The sequence below is a fragment of the Danio aesculapii genome, chromosome 24 (assembly GCF_903798145.1).
Source record: "Danio aesculapii chromosome 24, fDanAes4.1, whole genome shotgun sequence".
Classification (NCBI taxonomy): domain Eukaryota; kingdom Metazoa; phylum Chordata; class Actinopteri; order Cypriniformes; family Danionidae; genus Danio; species Danio aesculapii.
In genome coordinates this window covers 39877857-39903521 of record NC_079458.1, presented here as the reverse complement: position 1 = coordinate 39903521, position 25665 = coordinate 39877857, and the positions used below count along the sequence as shown (strand labels likewise).

The 25665-nt window shown below is 36.4% G+C and overlaps 1 protein-coding gene across 1 annotated transcript in view; it reads right to left on the bottom strand.

Annotated features, from left to right (window-relative positions):
- The window catches only part of fars2 (phenylalanyl-tRNA synthetase 2, mitochondrial), a 229519-nt gene that overhangs the window by 84637 nt on the left and 119217 nt on the right, over positions 1-25665 (bottom strand). Inside the window, exons 5-6 of the mRNA XM_056450881.1 lie at positions 20523-20683; positions 12952-13103 (exon numbers count right to left, since the gene is read on the bottom strand). Coding sequence (XP_056306856.1) covers positions 12952-13103; positions 20523-20683 — 313 coding nt within the window. The remainder of the gene's footprint in view (positions 1-12951; positions 13104-20522; positions 20684-25665) is intronic.

Below are 25665 nucleotides of genomic sequence, written 5' to 3'. Positions count from 1 at the left end.
ATGAGTCATTTCACAATAATACCAGCAATATGAAAGTCAGTTTGGCCTCAGATTAAATAAAACAAAAGCCTGTACTTGTCATTATGACTTTATTTTCCAAAACAGTGACTTTATATTGCATGACTGCGACTTTATTATCGGGTAAATGTAGCTTTCTTTTTCCCAACTGTGACTTTAAAGCTCACATTTGTGACATTACTTCTTGAAATGAAGGCATCGTTTGTTCCAAATATGAATTTAAAGATGACAATTGTGATTTTAAATCTTAAAACTGTGACTATTTCTTGCATTAAATCTCAAAATGTGACATCAAAAGTCACTTTTGAGACTGATTTCGTATCATTATCTCACAATCACTACTTTATTTCTCAAAATTGTGGCTTTAAATCTTCCAAAAATGACTTTAAATGTTAAAATTGTGACTATTTCTATTAAATGTAGCTTTATTTTATCCAATTGTTACTTTAAATCTCACTATTGCAACACTATTTCTAAAATAACAATATTATTCGTTCCAAATTTGATGATGAATCTCACAATTGTGATATTATTTCTCAAAACTGTGGCTTCATATTTCCCTACTGTGATTTTAAATCTCACAATGTGACATCAAGTTACTTTCGAGACTTCTTATTTTACAACATCTCAGAATTGCGACTATTTATCATAACTGTGGCTTCATATCTCTCTGCTGCGACTCATTCATTCATTCATTCATTCATTCATTCATTCATTCATTCATTCATTCATTCATTCATTCATTCATTCTTTTTGGCTTAGTCCATTTATTGATGTGGGGTCACCACAGCGGAATAGACTGCCAACTTATCCAGTACATGCTTTTTACACAGCGGATGCCCTTCCAGCTGCAACCCATCACTGGGAAACGTCAACACACACTCATTCACACATATACACTACGGACAGTTTAGCTTATTCAATTCACCAATACCACATGTCTTTGGACTTGAGGGGGAAACCGGAGCACCCGGAGGAAAACCACACCAACACAGGGAGAACATGCAAACTCCACACAGAAACGCCAAATGACCCAGCTGGGTCTCGAACCAGCGACCTTCTTGTTGTGAGGCGATAGTGCTACACACTGCGCCACCGTGCTGCCCCCTGCCACGACAAGCAACACTGGTTTAATTTCTCCCAACTGTCTTTAAATCTCAAAATGTGACTTCATATTTCCAGTCTTTACCATCAAATCTGCATAATTAATAAGCACTGAATCCATTCTGATGGTGGCCTATGTTCTTAAATTTAACATTTAGCTAAGAATGGCTAAACATTCAGCATCACCATCTCTATTATCAGTACTGCTCGCTCTATATGTGCATGTTATGGATTTGCCAGTGTGTATGTAAGAGCGTGAGTGTTTACTTGTGAGGTGTAATGTGATGCATAGCATTTTTTCCCCTGTGCAGTTTTGCATCGTCAACACCACCCCATTATTCATAAGGCTATAGTTGACGTTCTGCGAGCCACAGGCCATTAAATACACTCGTCTCCACTCTCACACACACATAAACTCTCCTCCGCTCGCGTCTCCTTCACTGTGGCTCAGTAATGGTGGCAGACATTAGCCTGCTGGCTTGTAGAGCTTTCCGGAAGGATCCCCCCTGGGCTTCCGACAAAGAGGGCAGATTTTTAACAAGTCTGACTCTTCCAGCCGCCTGCTGATGAGGACAGCCATTCGCTAGCAGTTACATGCCTTACTCCTATCACTGTCTTCAGCCACAGTCATGTTAGTTCACAGTTCTTGACACATTTCTCCTCGCGCTCCCTCACGCGCTGTCATTCAGACTGCACATTTAAAACACTATTTGAAACAATTGGACAGCATTATACGGTAGGAAGAGAATAATATGCTGTAAGTTTTTCAGCATTTGCTGTATATATTCCAGCATATAGCGGAGAAAAACTTTCACGCTTTGGAGTGGCCCAGCCAGAGTCCTGACTTACATCCAATTGAGAATCTGTGGAGGGAGCTGAAGATCAGGCTGATGGCAAAAAGTTCCTTGGAACCGTTGAAGTTTATTGCTAAAGATGAATGGTGGTATTTTAAGTCAGAATATTATGAATAATTGGGCGACACGGTGACACAGTGGTTAGCACTGTCGCCTCACAGCAAGATGATATGTATATATATGTATATGTATATATATATATATATATATATATATATATATATATATATATATATATATATAGCAGACTAAAATATTGCTGATCATATATAACACACGTCTCCTAAAGTCAATATGCTAAACATCTTTTTCTTTTCACAAACACCCTGACAGCAAAGCAAATGCTGATCACAGCACGGCATGAATCCTGATGATTTGCTTTTGATGTGAAGCATCCAACATACAGAAACACAGAACCATGAGGGCCTCGAAACACTGCGTCTTGTCATCGCAGCCCATGCTGACACTCGCAAATATGATATTACTACAGATGGCGTCACAGACCCCATAATCAAAGCTCACACACAGCAAATGGCAGAAGAGCACACTATATTAGTGCACAGAGAGTGTAAATCATCAGAGGAGTGTGTGCAGTTCTCCATCAGGTCTGCTGTCCACGGCTGTCAGATTTATTGACTGATCTGTCAGCTTTCCAAATTAATTCTGCTCCATTACACCTGACAGCGTTACAGCCCGATAAATGCAGATTTGTGTTGGATTATACTGCCTATCAGCTGAGATTTGTTATTGGTGTCAGACAGACATCTCATGTTAGTAAAAAAAAGAGCAAAGGCGAGAGCTCACTCTTTTCTTGGTTTTATATGCATTTCATACTTTATTTTATTCATCAATATTATGTATTATAAACAACTGTACAATTTAAATTAGACGATTCAATTGCTGATTGTGTTTTAAGCATATTTTTCTATATTTTTGCATTTATTTTCCAGAAATTGCTGGTCATTTTGCACCATCTATTTTCTTGTTATTAAATTAAATTAAATTAAATTAAATTAAATTAAATTAAATTAAATTAAATTAAATTAAATTAAATTAAATTAAATTAAATTAAATTAAATTAAATTAAATTAAAAAATTTTAAACTTAAATTATTTAAAATCCAAAAAAAGATTATTGGTTTTCTATATTTTAAATAAAATAAAATAAAATAAAATAAAATAAAATAAAATAAAATAAAATAAAATAAAATAAAATAAAATAAAATAAAATAAAATAAAATAAAATAAAATAAAATAAAATAAAACAAAATAAAGGGCCGTCACGGTGGCACAGTGGGTAGCACGATCGCGGCTGGGATAGTTGGCAATTCTGTGCGTTCACGTGGGTTTCCTAGATTAATTAATTTCTTAGATTAACCAAAGATTAATAAAGGGACCGAGCCGCAAATAAAATAAAATAAAAATAAAAGAAATATAAAAATATAAATATTTTAATAAAATAAAATAAAATAAAATAAAATAAAATAAAATAAAATAAAATAAAATAAAATAAAATAAAATAAAATAAAATTAAATAAGCAAAACAAAACAACTTCTTAAATCTAACTGTACCATTTATATGAAACTGTTTTATTAAAGTTTTTATTAAGTTTTAAGTTTTATTTATTAAGTTTTATTAAAGTTTTAGTCAAATCAATGCACACAACTGAACTTTACTTTCTAAACATTTGCAATGCTTCCTTTTATCTCCCTACACTTTTATATGGAAAGTTTCCTGTGGCATTTCAGTTCTCCATATATTGCTGTGCGGTTGGGAAAGACTTAGATATGATTTGAATGTCAGGTGCTACAAATCATCAGAAATGTTTATTGCTGGACAGCTTACCTGTAATACCTTGACATTTCAGAGGGATATAGACATCTATCACATAACGAATGGAAAAAGTCCAGTTTGAATATGGCATTTGACCCTTTTTAACATTCAGATGTCTATTTCACCAGCTGAAAAATACATCTTACCTGTTCCCGAACTGCCTACGTTGAGGCATTAAGATTGCATTTGTCAAACAGGCCACAAAAAACCTTCAGCAAACAGTTTCATACATTATTGGAAACAGAATAAATGATATGCGCACCTGAGTCAGAATTCAAGAATTATTAGCCCTCCTGTATTTTTCTCCATTTTCCATTTAATGGAAAGAAGATTTACACATTTCTAATCATAATAGTTTTAATAACTATTGGCATAATGACAGCACATAATATTTGACTAGTTATTTCTAAAGATACTAGTATTCATCTTAAAGGCACATTTAAAGGCTTAACTACAACCCCAAATCAGAAAAGGTTGGTACAGTATGGAAAACACTAATAAAAACGAAATTCGATTTCTAAATGTACTTTGACTTGTATTTCATTGCAGACAATACAACAAACATTACTTAATGCATGGGCCCCCTGAAAAAGAAGGCAGCATAGTGTGCTCCAAAATCTTGTCCTTTTCACTATTAATGGAGCATCACAGAAGTGCAAGTTACCTTTGCCAAAGGCACTGATATAGCAACATACCATGACAGAGCCTGGCTTTTGGGTCATTGGCAATTCTGGACACTGTTAACATAGGGCTTCCATTTGGCACAGTACAGTTTTCACTGCCATTTGCGGATGTAATTTGAGGTTTGCTAAGGTTGTGGTTATATCGCTTATAGATGAATGAGGATTCTAGATGTAGTGTCGCCTGAGGGATCGGAGATCACGGTTGTTCATCTTAGGCTTGCGCCCTTGTCCTTTTTACACATCTTAGTGATGTTCTGCACTGTTGATGGTGAAATATCCAAATGTATTTCTATCATTCTTTAAACATTTCAATAATTTTCTCTCATGTTTGTTTTAAACTGGCGATCCTCAGCTCATCTTTGCTCCTAAAGGACCTTTCTTGGACGCTGCTTTTGTACCAAATCACAATTACAATCACCTGTTGACATCACCAGTTTCACATCACATCATTATTTAACAAATTTACCTGATTACTAGCCCTAAACAGCTCCCGTCCAAACTTTTTTGAAACATGTTGCAAGAACCAAAATCAGAAAACAAGTTTATTTAGAGAAAATATATATAAAAATCACAAGGAACACATTAAATAATGTTTGTTGTATTGTCTGCGATGAAATACAAGTCAAAGTAAATTCTGAAACATTTTCTGATTTGGGGTTGTAGGTTAATTAGGTTAATTAGGCAAGTCAGGGTAATTAGATCATTGATAGTTATGGTAATCACAATGATTAGCATTTTTGTTCTGTAGACAATTCAGAAACAAATATTGCTTAAGGGCGTTAATAATATTGACCTTAAAATGGTTTTAAAAAATTAAGAACTGCTTTTATTCTAGCCAAAATAAAGCAAATAAGACTTTCTCCAGAAGAAAAAAATATTGTAGGAAATACTGTGAAAAATTCCTGAATCTGTTCAACATCATTTGGGAGATATGTGAAAAAGAAAAGAAAAGAAAAATTACAGGAGGGCTAATAATTTTGACTTCACCTGTACAGTACATCTAAAACATGCCGGTGTATCTGCAGCTTACTATAAACGACTAGTCAACTCTGGGTTTTGCATTATAGTCGTTACCAAAAATTGCAGTAAAGGGTTTCAGTACAAGCATGAAATACTGCAACTGATACCGTGTAGGATTTACCTTCTGTCAGCATATATGGCCTGCTGGGAAACAGCTGATTGAATTGCAGTAGAAATAAGCGATGTGCTGATAAATACACTGTGTTGTTCGATAGTTCATTGATTTATGCTATGCGTTTGCTCTTTTGATTCTTTGTTTACATGATTTTTCGTCGCTCTCACGAACACTTTTGCTCATGCCAGGTTAAGGTTAGTGGTTTGCTCAGATCCTCAACTGTAAGCGTCAAACTTTGAAACATAAATCATCCATTGTCTAGTGCCCTCAGATTAAAATCAGCTCAAAATACGCCACATTTCATTTATTATATTGTATCATCTGCTGTAAATGCCTTTTTATGTTGTTTTTGTGTGTGTCTCTTTAAAAAAAAACACCAACAAAATTGTCACATTTAAGACCTAATTTTGTCCATATTATGATCTTCACTGCTAGTTAGATATAAGATATGAAGTGGGTTTCAGACCGGACAAGAAGCACTGCATTAAATTCCATTTCCCTCCAAGTCTTTAAAATATGACATTTTATTTTACCCCCAGTGTTTTCAATGTATTTTCAATGTCCAATTTCTGTGCTAGCCTGTTGCTGCTGACTGCGCTAGTGGTTTGTACGGTCCTTCATCTCGTTTTACGCTTGAACAACTTAATAAATGCTTAAGTCTATTTGACTGAATGTATTGTAATTACACTACAACATCGATGCAGTAAAAACAACCTTGTGAAATTGAAAAGTCACATTAAGCTTTCACCAGAAGTTTATCGTTGGCTTTAAAACTCTAGCTGTGCATATAGCCCATTTCCTTTATTTTACAACATTACATTAGATTACATTAGATTACATTAGATTACATTACATTACATTACATTACATAAAATAAAATAAAATAAAATAAAATAAAATAAAATAAAATAAAATAAAATAAAATAAAATAAAATAAAATAAAATAAAATAAAATTAAAATGCACAAATCCAAAAAGGTTCTTGGTTCATTATATGTAAAAAAAAAATAAAAAAATAAATAATAATAAAATAATATAAAAATTAATAAAATAAAAATCAAATAAAAAAATGTAAATAAAATAAAAAATATATAAATTATATAAAACTCACCTGTACCATTTATATGTAATTGTTTTGCTTTTTCAAAGCTTTTGCTTTTCAATAATGCACATCATTGAAATTACAAAGAGCATTTCTAAACAATTGCAGTGCTTTCTTTATTTTATATAATTTTACATAATTATATTACTTGTCTTTTATTTAACTTTCAGTCATCTTGACCATCCGTTTTTACTTTTGGTGGCAATTAGCCATGTAATGAAGTAGATTCTGTTGTATAAAAACCAAGGGCTTTATTCCGCAAACAAAACAAATTGTCATTGCTTTATTTTCATAACACCTTTTTATACCAAAATAATAATAATTATCAAATAAAATTATAGCCATTGGCATGACATCTTTTTATTGATTCGACAATATGTAACAAAAAAAAAAGCTCTAAATGTCAAATATTTTTATATAAAAGTTGGAACAAACGTCATCGGTAGTTTAGAGATCAAATCAATCCAGTGATGATTTATTAAAAATCATACAGTTTTTTTTATTATTAATTATGATGTTTTTATATAATTATATTAGTTTGGCTGTAAATGAATGAATGAATGAATGAATGAATGAATGAATGAATTGATTAAATGATGGATGGACGGATGGATGGATAAAAAAACTGCTAAGATCAATATTATAATCTCGTTTAACAAATTGTTTTTCTTGTCAATTTGCTACAGAACAAAAGCACTGTTGTTCAATGGCTTAATTAATCATTCATCAATTGGCGTAAAAAAATTCCACACAATTTCTTCATGTTGTTCCAGCAAAAATGAAGTTAAATTAATATATTTTACAAATTTAAGTAGCTTGAACATAAACCAATTAAGTAAAAAAAACCTTAAGAATGGTTTCATCTCATTTTAAATAAGCAGTTTGAACAGGCAGCATAGGGCATTTATTCTGTTGTAGTTAAGCCTTTACTTGTCACTTTAATCTGAATATTAGTATCTTGCTAAATAACTAGTAAAGAATGATGTACAGTCATCAAGAAAAACACAAGAGAAGTTTGATTCTTGTCTATTCACTCATAGGTAGAGCCCGAATCACTCACACTTGTCAGATGTGCGAATCAGTTGATTTCTGAAGGAAAACCCTGCTGTGATGTTGTCACGAGCAAAACAGCGAGCGCAAAACAAAAGTGTTGTGTTTCTGATGGCTCTTTGAGGGCACGTCTGATGCCAGAAACTCCCTCACCGCACTGAAGAAGAGCATGATGGGAGATCCGCTGCCAATCTCATCATATTACCAGCTCTCAAAACCGCCCGAGTCAGCAGGAGCGCAGAGAAAATGATTAGGACAATATTGTGGATGTGACATTTCTGACGGACGGAGGCCTGCAATTAGTGATTTGAAGTTGGAGAAGAGCTTTAAAGTAAGTATTGACGTCTCCATCTCTCTCTCTCTCTCTCTCTCTGCTTGTAGGAAGTATGAAGCAAAGCTCACAGGCATTGACGCAACTGCAGCAAAATGATCATAAAGAGCAAATTAGCTGCAGGACTTCGGTGACGCACACACACACACACACACACTTGTTCCTATATCCCGGTGGGGACACTCATAGACGTAATTATGTTTCTACTATATAAACCATATATTCTCGACATAAAGCACAAAACCCAACCCTCACAGGAAACAATCTACAATTTTACATTTCCAAAATACGTCATTCTGTCTAAATTATAGGCATGTTTACCCACTGGAACATCAGCTTTGGTGACAGGTCCCCATGAGTCTGTGTGCTTTCAGGTTTAGGCCCCCACTCGGCAATAAAAACAAGTACACACACACACATGAATGCAATCACACGTATTTACACCCATTGCGGGGACATTCCATATGTTAAAATTGTTTTAATACTGCATAAACGGTGTTTTCTATTGTCTTACAGGATACTCTACTCAATTTAACTTTCTAAAAATACAAATAAAAACAACTTTTTCTGTATAATTTATAAGCTTTCTTAAAAATGGGGACATCAGCAATGTCCTCATAATTCACCATTTTCTTGTAATTCTTGTTTTATACCCTTGAAATGATATTAAATTGCATTTCAGGACACAAATTATACACAGAGACAAACACACATATTTGGGACATCTGGTCCCCACAATGTAAGGAATACAAAGCATACACACACTTGGACATTCAGGACATTTGGTCCCCACAATGTAAGGAATGCAAGGTACACACACACACACTTTTGGACATTTGGTTCACACAGTCTAAGGAATACAAAGCACACAATCACACTTGGACATTTGGGACATCTGGTCCCCACAATGTAATGAATACAAGGTACACACACGTGCACATGCACACACAGATTTGGAGATCTGGGACATCTAGTCCCCACAATGCAAGGAATACAAGCTACACACACGCATTTGGTCCCTACAATGCAAGGAAAATACACACACACACGCACGCACGCACGCACGAACGCACGCACGCACACGCACGCACGCACGCATGCACGCACGCACGCACGCACGCACGCACACGCACACGCACACACACACACACACACACAAGAAAAGTACTTCCGCAGCAGCTATGCACTATTATGAGAGGAATCGTGAACTGAAGCATTTGTATTCCAGGAAACGTGACCACCAACGTTCAATCTAATTAGAAAGAGAGTAAAACGATGTCTGTTGGCCGTACGGGCGATTAAACCCTTGCAGCACCTCATGATGTCATCTTATTTATGGGTGTCATTAGGGGAAGGGGAGGGAAAAGGTTGCTATTTAAAAAAAGATTAACAGAGGGGACAGAGATGAATGTTTGCAGCTCTTTTACGCACTGCAGGTTTTCGCTGTATCATTTAACACACACACACACACACACACACACACACACACACACACACACACACACACACACACGCACACGGTCAGTTCCAGCAGAGGGGACTCGGGACAGTCGGACCGCTGTGCCCGCAGGTGAACTTCTCATCCTCTTTTTTAAATAAAAAATGAATTATTGATGTCACAGGACAAGAGCAACCCGAGTACAGTGTTGAACACAGAGCTGCACATTCACTGAAATCACGTGCACTCTTCTGCGGTTTGTGAAAGTGTTGTGAATGGACGGCGGAAGAAAGGGATAATGAGTTTGAAGAGCTTTACCAGCAATGGAGACTAATGTGGCAGAGTCAGAAAACCCAGCCATTAGCATGGGTGACCCTTGATCCGCCCAACCACATTAACATGATCTATAATGGGTTTGAGGACTGTTGCTTTTTAGGATGTCTTTATACAGTTTAAAGTTGAATCAACAGCTGTATTTTTTCAATCAATCAATCAATCAATCAATCAACAAATCGACAAATCAATCAATTAACCAAGCAATTAATTAACTATTCAACTCAATAAATCAATACATCAACCGTTTAATCAATCAATCAATCAAATCAATAAACTAACCAAGCAACCAATTAATCAACTAACCAACTAATCAACCAACCGATTGAACAATCAATCAATCAAAACAATCAAAGCAACCAACAAATCAACCAACCAAATCAATCAATCAATCAACAAATCGACATATCAATTAACCAACCATTAAACTAACTAATAAATTAATTAACCAACCAATAAATCAACCAACCAACAGTCAATACATCAACAAATCAATCAACAAACCAACCAACTTTAATCAATCAAATAAACCCATCAATCAATCAATCAATCAATCAACCAACCAACCGATTAAACAATCAATCAATCAATCAAATCAATCAAAGCAACCAACAAATCAACCAACCAAATCTATCAATCAATCAATCAATCAATTAATCAATCAACAAATCAATTAACCAACCAAAAAATTTACTAATAAATCTATTGACCAACCAATAAATCAACCAACCAACAGTCAGTACATCAACAAATCAATCAACAAAACAACCAACTATTTAATCAATCAAATAAACCCATCAATCAATAAATCAATCAATAAACCAATCAACCAACCAATCAACCAACCATTTAAACAATCAATCAATCAAATCAATCAAAGCAACCAACAAATCAACCAACCAAATCTATCAATCAATCAATCAATCAATAAATCAATCAACAAATCAATTAACCAACCAAAAAATTAACTAATAAATCAATTAACCAACCTATAAATTAACCAACAGTCAATACATCAACAAATCAATCAACAAACCAACCAAACATTTAATAAATCAAATAAACCCATCAAATCAATCAATCAATCAATCAATCGACAAATCGACAAATCAATCAATGAACCAATCATTTAATTAACCATTCAAAAAAAAGCATTCGACTCAATCAATCAATAAACCAACCAATCAACAAATCAACTAATAAATCAATTATATCATAATTAAATCATAAATCAACATAAATCAATACATCAACCAATCAGGTTCTACCAAACATTCCCTCGCGGCCTCGCCTGAACTTGCCGCGAGTGAGATGGAGAAAATGAAAGCACATCAGCACAGAGGAAAAATCAGATGCTCAAGACATAATCTCTAAAATAATGACATATTAAACCATCGGTAAAACTGAGATACAATCACAGTCAAGCCTTATTTTCCTCATAGTGAATCAAACCATCCACCCATATGAGTTGAGTAGTGGAGGGGCACAAACTAAAATATAATTTGTATATTTTTCTTCAGAAACGAAAGATATTCGTTTGTTTTTCATTTTTATCTTAATTTTAATATCTCTTTTGTTGGTCAGTTATCTATAAACAAGAATAATGAATAACATTCATGGTTTGCACACCATAATTGATCCCGCCAAGGCTACATTACAGCTTTCACTCAACACATTCAGTCGTGTTTTTTTTTGTAATAGCGGGTGATAATTAAAAACTAAAACGTATTAATAGGTAAGTGAATTATAACAGGGCAAACTTTTCTGTAACTGTAGTAGTGCTGTGCGTTATTTGTTTAACAATTTAATGTTACGTGCTGACAGACTGACAGTCCAGCAAACACGACGTACAGCCGTTTCACTTTACTTCAGGACGCATTAATGCCGCTCTGTAGGTCTATTGGAGACATTCATAAATATTCCTAGCAAATCTAATAAATGTTGGAGACATACCAGTTCCATAAACGCACTAAATCACACTTCAGCAGCGTTTATTTGAGAGCGCACTAGAAGATCTGCGCTTGAGCAGCGTATATTTGAGGGTGCGTGCAAGAAGCTTTGTGCACGAGCAGAGGAAATCGCGCAAGCAAAGAGATTGGCTATTACGTAAATGCGATCTCGACTTGTAATACGGCGCTCACAACATTTGTCATTGAAATAACGCCACAGGTAGTCGGTAGATCTGTATAAAAAAGGCCTGCCGCCACAGCTGGAAAAAATCCTAGAGGAAACACTGACATTTGAGGTAATGCAGTTCAAAATAAGGCGTATATATAGCGTATATTTGAGGAGGCGTGCAAGAAGTTTTGTGCACGAGCAGAGAAAATCGTGCAAGCAAAGAGATTGGCTATTAAATAAATGCGATCTCGACTTCTAATACTGCGCTTACGACATTTGTCATTGAAATAACGCTACAGGTAGTCGGTAGATCTGTGTAGAAAAAGGCCTGCCGATACAGTTGGAAAAAATCCAAGAGCAAACACTGACATTTGAGGTGATGCAGTTTAAACCAAAACCGCTATATGCGCCAAAACAAAAACTGCCATGAGATTGTGTTGGTTTGTCAAATAAAATATGAATCTAGCCTAAATAAAATCAAAGTAAAATATTCACAGTTTCAGACAAGCGTATATGAATAAGCAGGAATATGAATAAGCAGGAAATGCTTTGAACATGCACTGAACATGATCCCAGATTACCTCAGGAGAACAAACTCTGTTGGAAGGATGAGAGAACTCAGAAACTCATTGTGCGAATGAAGATGTCTGCATATTTGTGCCAGTCTGACAGATAAAATAGCCAGAAACATCTTAATATTTCAGAAAAGGTAGTTAAAGTTTGCATGACCAATGATTGATCTTATCCACCTGTAAGTAAAAAATAAAATAAAACTAGGTGATATCTGAAAGAGTGAACTTGTGTGAGTGAAGATCATCAAAATCTGTAAAACTAGCTCCCAGCTAATACTAATCAACTGAAGTTTCTTGAAATCCCACTGCATGTTGCAGAAGCAGTTTCATTGGTTCAGCTTAAAGTGTTTTGAGTATTCTCTGACATTTGGTATTTCTTACTTTGGATGTGTGAACGTGTCCACCAGCGTGACCTTCTCCACCAGGTCTCCTCCGATGCTGCGGACCAGGTCGTAGAAGTCGTTTTCTGTGTAACCTTCGGCCGGGAGCCAAAAAGAGATGTCATTGAAGAGCGGAGGATACTTGCTGAGAGGCTGAAAAAGACAAGAAGAAATCTATATGTCCAGGAGCACGTGGAAAAACACAAGGACAAAAAAAAAAAACTACTCGCAACAGTCAGGTTCTGGAAGACACAAACAATATTTTTTCATGAGTTCAGCATCCAGCCACAACAAAATGTACACTCTACCTGAGGCATGATGTGTATAGGAGGTCGCCTTTCATTTTAATGTTGTTAAATGGAGAACAACACACACAGCGTAAACACGTACAGTCTTTAAAATTAATATTTTCAACAACACATTTTACAATAATTTGCATGGACATTAGATTAGTCAGTACCAGAGCCAAAACTGGAACTAATCTAACACACACGCATGCACGCACGCACGCACACACGCACACACACACACACACACACTATTAGCTTGGCTGTAAATGAATGAATGAATGAATGAATGAATGAATGAATGAACGAATGAATGAATGAATGAATGAATGAATGAATGAATGAACGAACGAACGAACAAATTAATTAATTAACAGATGAATGAATGAATGAATGAATTAATAAATGAATGAATAGATAAATGAATGAATAAATTATTTAAAAAATAAATAAAATGAATGAATGAATAAATAAATGAATGAACAAATGAATGAATAGATGAATGAGTTAATATATGAATGAATAAATAAATAAATAAACGAATGAATAGATAAATGAAAAAATGAATGAATAGACAAATGAATGAATAGATGAAATTAATAGATAAATTAATGAAAATATGAACCAATGAATGAATAAGTAGATAAAGGAATTAATTTGTTAATTATTAAATAAATGAACCAATGAATTGGATAAATGAAGAAATGATTAGATGAATGAATGAACGAACGAACGAACGTATGTAGATAAATTAATGAATGGACACATGAATAAATGAAAGAATAGCTATCCGAATGAATGAATGAATGAATAGATAAATAATTAAATAATACAAAAATGAACAAATGAATAGATGAATGAATTACTAAATTAATGAATTGATAAATGAATGAATTAACAAATGAATAAAAAACAGATTAATTAATTAATAAATAGATGAATGAATGAATGAATGAATAGATAAATGAAAGAATAAATAAATGAACAACTGAATGACTATATGAATGAATGAATGATTGAATGAATGAATGAAAATTAATAAATAAATTAATGAACAAACAAATTATTAAATAAAGGAATTAATCAATAGCTTAATGAATAGATGAATGAATAAATGAATGAATGTATGCATGAATGAATGACTTTATTATGTAGATGAATGAATGAAGAAATTAATGAATGAATTGAATAAATAAAAAATAAATAAATGGATGAATGAATAGATTAAAAAATTAATAAATGAATGAATGAACAGATGAAATCACTGCAACACACACCTTAATGACACGAATGCTTATCTCCTAATGTGTTTAAAGTGAGTGTGAATGCACTCTACATTCATGTCTATGAAGCGCAGACAGAGTGTTTGACCTGGATTGCACTTCCTGTTTTTGTCTGAGCGTGTGTGTCTGTCTGTAGGTGTGTGTGTCACACAGCATATCTTATTGTGTGCAGTGATTTATAGTGTGCTCGAGTGTGTGTGTTGCGCATGCTTGTCTCAGAGGACGGCGAAAAACACACAGGGGTGGAGGAGAGCGCTGACCCCGCGGTCATCCCTCATTACCAGACACACACTCATATATAAAGCCAGCAGAGCATCCGCAGAACTGACACACACTCCCTCTCCGGCGCAGAGTAATGGACAGTGGGCAGAGGGGGAGATGGCCTGAGAAATGACCTACAGCCAGAGCGCACAGGTGATCACTCACACACATACACACACACAGCACTTCAGCCTTGCTCGCGCTACACCACATACACACACACACGCATGTATGTACACATGCACACACACACACACACACACACACACACACACACACACACACACACACACACACACACACACTTCAACCTTGCTCACGCTACACCACATAGACAGACATGCAACCACACATTAATGGATGCATGCATACATACACACACGCACGCACACACACACACACACACACACACACACACACACACACACACACACACACACACACACACACACACACAGAGAGAGCACTTCAGACTTGCCCACACTACGCTACACACACAAGCCACACACAGATACACACATGCACATAGACATACTAATATTAATGGACAGCCTTCACAAGTCAGCCCAGTACAGTACGGGGTGCCTCAAGGATCAGTTTTAGGCCCTTTACTGTTTACAACATACATGCTAACCCTGGGAGACATTATTAGAAGACATGGGATCAGCTTTCACTGCTATGCAGATGATACTCAATTATACATTTCAACTAAACCTGACGAGATGTCTAATCTGTCCAAGCTAACTGAGTGTATTAAAGATGTTAAAGACTGGATGACCAACAATTATCTTCTCTTAAACTCAGACAAAACAGAATTATTACTTATTGGGCCTAAATCCTGTACACAGCAGATCTCACAACTCAACCTACAATTAGAGGGATACAAAGTTAGCGTTAGCTCTACTATAAAAGATCTGGGTGTCATATTAGACAGCAATTTAACTTTTAAAAATCATATATCCCATGTCACAAACACTGCTTTCTTTCATCTGAGAAATATCGCTAAGTTACGAAGTATGAAGCTAGAAAAGCTAGCCCATGCTTTTATGACTTCTAGGTTGGATTACTGTAATGCACTGTTTGCTGGCTGCCCAACATCCTCTAACAAACTTCAGCTAGTACAAAATGCAGCTGCCAGAGTTTTTACCAGGTCTAGAAAATTTGATCACATCACCCCAATTTTATCCTCCTTACACTGGCTGCCTGTTAAGTTTCGTATTGAATTTAAAATATTGCTTCTTGCCTAAAAAGCTTTAAATAATCTAGCTCCTGTTTATCTAACCAACCTTCTGTCTCGCTACAATCCAAATCGCTCTCTAAGATCTCAAAACTCAGGGCTTCTGGTAGTACCTAGAATAGCAAAGTCGAGTAAAGGAGGTCGAGCCTTCTCATTTATAGCTCCTAAACTCTGGAATAGCCTTCCTGATAACGTCCGAGGCTCAGACACACTCTCGCAGATCAAAACTAGATTGAAGACCTATCTCTTTAGTAAAGCATACACTCAGTGCACCACTTAGCGGTATGATACAGGAACGTGCTCCACGCAGGTTTCTTCATCTCGTTTATATACACTATGAACGCTACGCCAGATCTGCTTCCTTTATGTCTGTCTGTTGTCTGAATCAGGCAAGGGAGGAGATTAAGGCACGTAGAAATGGTGGGTAGTAAGGACTAGCCTTAAAGGCGCAGTACAACAAATCGCAACCTGATTCAAAATGGTATAAAAAAAGAAACATAAAAGGTATAATGAAAAATCTGAGGGGTGTTTTGAGCTGAAACGTTATAGACACCTTTTGGAGACATAAAAGACTATGTCTAGACCAGGGATGGGCAAACTCGATCCTGGAGGGCCGGTGTCCCTGCATAGTTTTGCTCCAACCCTAATCAAACACACCTGCTTGTAACTTTCTAGTGATCTTAAAGACACTAATTAGGGTGTTCAGGTGTGTTTGATTAGTGTTGGAGCAAAACTCTGCAGGTACACCGGCCCTCCAGGATCAAGTTTGCCTATGCCTGGTCTAGACTATGACTATGACCATGACTATGTTTGGAGACATAAAGGACTAGGTGCTCTTTAAAGGGAATATGAGATGAGACTCTGATTGGTTTAATGCACGTTATGCTCAAAACCCACCCAGAACTCATAAACAGAAAAAGCACAACCCTGTTAGACCATGCGCCGCGCCGCAGAGCGTATTTTTCCATCCTTAAAATAGCTAAAGTGGATTCAGACATGCCCTTAATGCTTATGTGCTGTGCACTTTAGACTTTTGCGCCTAGATCATTAAAATAGAGCCCTTTATCATCAACTCAGCACAGTACAATGATTTTTGAAAGACTGTGTGAAGACTGGTGTAATGATGCTGAATCATCATGATGCTGAAATATTGCGTCACAGGAATAGACGACACACATTTTAAAAGCATATTTAAGTAGAAAATACAGATATTCAGCTTATTACTAACACCAGAGCGCTTGTTTAACAGCAGATCATGTGTTAAGTCTTGCAGTTCAGGTTTAATTGCATCTAATAACAACAGACTCTCATTTCACCTTTTCATAGAACACAGAAACAGCTCAGCATCCATCAGGTGAGCTGCGTTGAGAAGCAGACCCACACGCTTATCGGTTGCAGATAAACAGTACGACAAACAAAGCTCAGATTGATTCAGACCTCAGTGAATCCAGTGACTGTTTTCAGATTGGTTGCTTTGCTCTGTGCGCTTGTAGCTACTGTTGTGACTGACTATTATGGGATAGAGCACTGCGTGTGTTCATTTGACCCTTTGTATAATAGCGAAGAGAAAAAAACGATGGAGAGAGAGAAAGAGAGGAGGTGCAGAATGAGAGGAACAGAATATCAATGGCTTGTTTCGAAGCATGTCATTATATTACGTAAACCTAAAAGGCTTTGTGTGTGTGTGTGTGTGTGTGTGTGTGTGTGTGTGTGTGTGTGTGTGTGTGTGTGTGTGTGTGTGTGTACACTGCAAAAATGCCTTTCTTACTTAGATTTTTTTGTCTTGTTTCTAGTCAAAATATCGAGAAGTTCTTAAATCAAGAAGCATTTTAGGTCAAGCAAAACATATAGCATTGTTTTAAGAAATAATATGCCAAAATTAAGTGTTTTTTTTTTTAAAACAAGCAAAATAATCTGTCAATGGGATCAGCAAATTAATCTTATGTCAAAAAAAAAACTAGATTATTTTACTTACCCCATTGGCAGATTACTTAGCTTGATTTAAGGTAAAACTCACTCAATTTTGACATACTGCTTCTTAATTTAAGAATTATTTTCAGACCTTTTACAGGTTAATTGTTCACCTAATGAATAACAATGTGCGCTAGCAAAATAAATATAATGCATTTTAATTTGACACATACTTTAAGCCCCAAATTGATTTAAACAAACCATTAATTATTCTGATATTAAACACATATTCTGTTTTATGACCTTAAATGCCTTTAAACCTCCTGTAGGTGATTCAATGTTAGGACACTTTAAAATACCACATGAACAGCCAGCTCTTTAAAATGAAGGGAAAGTTATTCAATAATAATGTATGTAAATTATATCAAATAAGCTGAATCAACCCAGTTCTTCAGCTTTTTTTGGGACAACTTAATTGTTTTATGTTCAATCTACTTAAATTTGTAAAAAGTTGATGGTTCGTTCTGCTGTGGCGATCCCTGATTGATGGAGGGACTAAGCCGAAAAGAAAAATGAATGAATGAAGGAATGTATTTGTGAATTATTTTGTTCCCGTTTTAAAAATGTATGAGGTACTGTCTGTTTTATGCATCATCGGTAATTTGAAGCCATACTTTGTTTTATTTAACAGCGAGGACCACAATGGAAACAAGCCCAGGGCTTTTAACCTTGACAGTTTTTATTTCAAAATGTATTGGATACTTGTACAGCTTGTCTAAAATCTGTCAAATGAAATTCAATTCAATTCAATAAAAAAAAAAAAGGTTGTAAAAATCAAATTGAGTTGGGACAACATAAAGGAATTATGTGGAACCCAACAATTTTTAAAGTATTGTCATTATAGTTAATGCCCTTAGTGACTGGGCTGTGTTTACCAAACAACGATGCAACTCGCGGCTAAACTATCATAGTACGATGCATCGTTTGGGAAAATAGAGATGAAGTGACGAGTGTTTCCCAAAACCCGTAGTTTCTCTGTCGCAGATCCATCGTTTGAACCACGTTAGTTATATCGTAAAACGTTATATCATAACAACTTCTTTAGAGAAAAAACCCCATCATTTCAGGGAGCGCAATTGTAAACATGAGGATCACTAAAACTGAACTTTTAAAATACTTTAAAAAGCAAATTACACCTAAGGGAGATGACTGTAATGCTTTTTTTAATCATTCCGAGTTTAAATGTTAGACTGTTCTAAACGAATAGGGCAGGGCTATTCAATTGGCGGCCCGCAGGCCGAACCGGCCCCCGAGGCAATTTTTTCCGGCCCTCCAAATAGTGTGACCAAGACATCAAAAATAAATTAAGTTCAGTCAAAAAAAGGCCGCTATATTTGTGAAATAACATGCGTCTGTTCAATACAACACGAGCTGCCGTTAAAGGCTGCGCAGAGCGTGAGTCACCTGACATTAAGCGAGTAGCGCGAGCAGCTGAAAACATTTGGATATGTTTTGTAGAAAAGGCTTTTTGTACAATGCACTGACATCGTTAATAAGGATGCACCGATAAGCTGATTTCACTATTAACTGAGCTTTAATTCGTCACGGTTAATTATTGCAAAGGCTTCTCAACGCCACATTTCTGTTGCACGGAACGAAACTGCTTCAACTAAACAAAGTTATGCCACCTGTGCGCTAGTTTCGAGCTTATGCACCAAGGCTATTACGTATGCACACTGGATTTACTACAGCGGCAGGCTGTTCCAATATCACATCTTTTCCGCGTGCAAGTTTGCTATTTCAAATGTAAGAATATATGCCAATGTGCGTGCGCAATTGAAGCAATGCGCTCACGGCTTTCCGGGTGCACGCAGTAGAAATCATCTCACGCTGTAGCGGTGAGAGTTGTGCGTGGCTTTCAGTGCAATGTAAACAAAAGATATGTTAGACGCATTATTATTAAAATGATTATGTATGCATGAGCGCAGATGATAACAACAGTTAATCTAAATACTTCCCTAAAGCTTAAATTTATATTAGACTTGCTAACCGTGAAACCATGATCATTCTTCAGACTATAATCGTACAACCAAAATCTACAATTGTTGCATCCCTAATTGTTATGCAGTTCAAAACATATGAATGTGTCTGAATGTAGAAGAAGCCTACTTAAGCATTGCACTGCTTTTGTTGTGCTCTGAAACACAACATTTGAATGTTTGTTAAAAAAGGCCTCTTGAACAACGCACTGATATTATGTAGTTTCAAAATACAATATATTAACATTTTAATGTAGAAAAATACAACGTGGTTGTCTTAAGGAGCAATTAGCCCTGGAATAGGGCATAGGGGGATAACTGGGAATAGAACACAGCCAGGAACTATGTTTCTAACTACAGCTCTAGAGGTGTAGTTGCAAGTATATAAGTTTGCGACGCAGTTTGCGAATGTTCGTTATAACAATGGATTTGGGAAACGCCAAATCAACAAACTATGTTTGTAACGACAATACTTGCGACCTTAATTGGCTAACGATGGTTTTCGGAAACGCACCCCCTGATGGTAACTAGATGAGAAACACTGTGAATCCTACCTGGAAGGTAACAGGCTGATAGATGTCAGACAGGCGAAACTGCTTCAGGAAGCGTTCATCCTCGCTCCAGAAAAGCCGGATATCCGGGATACCAAACAGAACCATGGCCAACCTCTCAAGCCCGAGACCAAAAGCCCAGCCCATCTTATTACCAGCACCTGCTGCAGAAGACAAGAAGAAGAAAAACACATGAGAAACACTCCACCTCATTAACTGATTCTCTAAGTGTGACAACAAGAATGACTGCAACTAGACGAATCCTAAAACTCAAGGCTCTTTCATTGTACTTCAGATTGAGCTTTCAGGATGTGAATATAAAACCCTTACGCCGACATGAAATCAAAACACAGCTTCCTAAAGGAATGTTTCTGATCATGTTGTGCACGAGTGTCCTCTATTTATTCCCCCGGACAACATGGCTGCATTCTAATATATCACTGCCTTCTTTCAAATACTTTGATCGATGAACATTTAGCTTCACTATTAAACAAGTTGATAACAATACACGTCTTTAAACATTAAATTCATCTAAATATAATGTTATTCTGCATTAGTGTGGATGCTGTGATACAGTTATAGATATAAAGCTCTGTCATTAAACTACGACACAGGTTAGTAGGTGCTATTTTAACCCCAACTTCAATAGAGTTCTATACTGATGTCACAGTCAGCTGCTTAAACATATGACTCATTCAGGTGAATGTTCAGGTGATATTTCCATTAGCTATACGCCTACGCTAAATGTGTTTGGTTGCATCAGTAACTAATAATACCATATGTGAACACGTCTTTTGAATATGCTGAACGAGTCATTAATGATCACATAGGCTGTGTTTTATTTTGTTTTCTCTCTCATATCTATTTATATGTTGGTATTTGACTTTAGAGATGGTAACAAGCGTCATTGTTAAAACTGTATGGAATTACCTACAAGAGTATAGTAATGACAATATCAAAGTTTATGTATGCTTGCTTACGTGGTCTGAAATGTCTGATATGTGACATTTTTTGTTCACAGAAGGACATTTAGTGTGAGGGTGTTAGTACTAAACTGGTCGGCAAGGTTGCCGAGGCATACAGTCTAGTATATTAGTGTTACGTCATTCAGAGGGGTAGCCCAGGCACACATAGATAGTAAAATATGCTATGTCTTGGATATAGTTCTGCTTTTTATTGAAAGATGTTTAGTTCAATCTAAACTGATGTCTCAATCATTTCATGTCTATATACATGCATGTTTGCTGATGCAAGTGTTTGTTTATGCACAGTATGATAAGCGCGGCTTTCAAAAAAAGATGCATTTCTGAAGCGCATAACAAAATATACTGTAAGTAGTGCATTTCAGATTTGCAAATATTTAGACAGTGCCCTCTAGTGGATTTGTCATTTGAAACGTGCAATGAAACCTACCTGGTGCAACATATTTTTGCTTTTTACAAAAATGTCGGCTTAAATCGGTCTATTACACAAGTCATTGGTGTTAAGTCATTTCCAATGGGGTAGCCCAGGCACATATAGTAAAATATGCTCTGTCTTGGAGACAGTTCTGCTTGTATTGGAAGCTGTTTAGTTCCGATTTAGTTCCAATTTAGTTCCAAATTAGTTAAGGACTTGGCTGTCTGGTGCAGTCACAACAACCTGGAGCTCAACACGCTCAAAACAGTGGAGATGATAGTGGACTTCAGGAGAAACACCCCTGCTCTCCCCCCACTGAGCATCATGGACAGCATTGTGGCAGCAGTGGAGTCATTCAAGTTCCTGGGCATCACCATCTCTCAGGACCTGAAGTGGGACACTCACATTGACTCCATTGTCAAAAAAGCTCAACAGAGGCTGTACTTTCTTCATCAGCTGAGGAAGTTTAACCTCCCAAAGGAGCTGCTGAAACAGTTCTACACCTCCATCATTGAATCAGTCATCTGCACATCAATAACTGTCTGGTTTAGCTCAGCTACTAAATACGACCTTCAAAGACTACAATGAATAGTTCGGACTGCTGAGCGAATCACTGGTACAATCCTTCCTACTCCCCAAGAACTGTACCTATCCAGAGCGAGCAGAAGGGCTGGCATAATCACTCTGGACCCCTCACACCCAGCACACTGCCTCTTTGAATTTTTACCTTCTGGTCGACGCTACAGAGCACTGCGAACCAGAACAGCCCGACACAGAAACAGTTTCTTCCCTCAGGCAATCCATCTCATGAACACTTGATGATAATAATTGTGGAACCAACATCACTACTTGCCATACACTTTTATACAAGTATACACTTATTTAACCACACACTTACATGCCAATATATATATATATATATATATATATATATATATATATATATATATATATATATATATATATATATATATATATATATATATATATATATATTTACACACACACACACACATATACATATATATATACACACAATCATTTCCACTCAGCCTGTGTTATGAGTTTCTTTGTACAAATGTTAGATTGTAGAATAACTGAAATCTACAGGCAACACAAATACACACTAAATACTGTACATATAGACACACAATGCTGATGTTATGAACTTTAACAATTCGAGAACAACGTTTAACAAAAATATGCACAATTTGGTGTTATATAAGCGAAGTGATTAAATCACATTGTGGGAATGACGTGTAAGTAACATGTCTGCCAAAAGTGCATATATATGCAACAAGAAGCTTTACATTTATAATACATTTATATTTGCACGACTTCAGGATGTATGCACAACACTAAAGCTATGCATTTTATAAACAAAAAAAATCTATATGCACTTCAGTCAAGTATGTCTAAACAAATAAAATGTCTTGCCAAAGGCATTTCACATCGACTTCAGCTGACGTGACAGCATTAAATTAATTTAATTGTCTTTTAAGCCAAATTGGCATCTCTCACTGATTGACAGTGGGTGTCAGCGTGTGTCAGCGGTGGAAATAGTGCTGCTATTTCTGATGTGATTATACTCATTACCAATTTTTATTTGCTTTGCAACCCTGCGTGACCTACGGTGACTGGAAGAGTGAACAAACAGAATTTCTGCAGATTTTCCCTCTCTCGCAATCTCTCTCCCTGGCGTCACCGTTTAACCCAGTGAGGCATTGCTTCAGACGCGCAGAAATGTGCTTTATATGTTAATGAAGGGAATGCTCAGGGGTCAAAGCGTTCAGCCAGACGGGACAGAAACAGGAATAAATCTCACCTTCAGACGTACAAATCAATCAACTCTCCCTTTCACTCCCAAGTGGAGACATTAACGATTCCCATGTCTCTCAAGAGTGCCGGATTAAAGTTTTGTTTCAAATAATCATTTCACCAATGGCAAAGAAAAAAAAGAACAATATATGATAAACACTGTTCAGTTTAATTGTCTTCAAGCTTGAATAAGCGTGACTTGATTTGAGAGGAAGTTTGAATTTCATTTAAATGCATGATTTCTCTAAAGAAAATGCTGAGTTTTGGCAGTGAAGAGTTGATAGGATGTTGTTGAGTGGTCATTTATTTTTCACTGAGGTAAGTCATCGGTTGAATTTTCTTGTTGTTTAAGCATGGATTAAAAAATGACCTCCTTCTGGGGAGGTTACGCAATATCTATTGATCTCTGGGTCAGAAATGATTTCTTGAATTTACTAATTTTCTCAAGGTAAGTGGTTGTAAACAATTCATTTGGGCTAAATAGTTTGTTTAAATTCAACACAAATAAATTGTTTGCAACAATTTCGCAGATGAGTGTGTGTGTGTGTGTGTGTGTGTGTGTGAGAAGTTTCAGCTCAAAATACCACATACATAATGGTTTTTATCTCCCTGAAACTGACCCTTGTAGACTTTGATCCTAATTGTGGCATTTTGGTGACTGTCACTTTAAATTCAAATGAGATTGTGCTCTTTTCAGAAGAGGGCGGAGCTACAAATGCCTGTGTGTCAGCATAGTGGCAGATTTTAAAACAAGACTAAGGGCGCACTCACACTATGCTATCCGAACCGTGCTGAGGCCCATTTCCCAGATCGTTTGAGAAGTGTGAGTGCTCTGAATCGGGCTCAGGCACGGTTTAGCTGGCCAGCCCTGGCCCGGTTAGAAGAGGTGTGCCAGAGCGCGGTTCACTTGGCTTTTGGTGCGGTACGCTTGTAGTGTGAGTGAAAAGTGTGCCCGAGGGACTGTTTGATATGGATTTATTAATCATTCTTACTGTTCAATGAACGCAAACTGTCGTAGTTTATTAAAGACGCAAACCCCTCACTGCACGACAGCTACACCTACAGCAAACCTCCTAAAACCTGCAGCATGAGGACTTTACGACTGTTTATGAGCATCAAAAGTGGCTGACTGTGTGTCACCATATCCCAAACGACTAAAACGATATAACTAAAGAAATCTCCACTGTGCTGAGCGAGAGCGCTTCTTACTGAACAGCGCTTCATGGATGATGTAAGCGTGCCCAGGCCCTAACGTAATGTGAGTGCGGGCCGTCGGGAGAGAAAAGCGTGCTTGGGCCTGGTTCAAGGCAACTGTACATAGTGCGAGTACGCCATAACATCCTATGCTAATGAGGAAGAGATGGTCACTAATGGATGGGATTCTCCTCCTCTGATGACACGTACAAAGGGAGAATGTCAATCAAAGTGTTTCTGCAGACTGTTTTTATCAAGTGTCACCATTAGAAGCTGGTTATATTCGCACTGTTGCCACACAACTGTGTTTAAACCCCTTATAAAAGTGTTATTTGCATAATAGCTCTGCTTTAAAATCAAATGTTACTTCTTTGTTGTTGCACTCGCTGACGGATTTCACATTCGTGCATATTCTGTCTTCATAAATAATAAAGTGGAGATATTCATTTCTCCGTTTAGCCCGCTTCAGTGATTATAATGGGAATTGTGCTTGACTAACATAATAAACTGACACATTTCGTCTGTGCAGCCAGATTATTGCCGACAAATCAACACATCAAAATAATAAAAATAGACAAAAATGTTTTCTGACTATTAAATCACCGTAGAATGATTTCTGTTGGGCTCCACACAATCCCCTCACGCTGTCCCAAAACAAATCAATTGAGTTAACTCATTAGTTTTTACAAAGACACATATGATTTTGTACTCTCTGCTTGGTCTGTGTCCGAGTCGT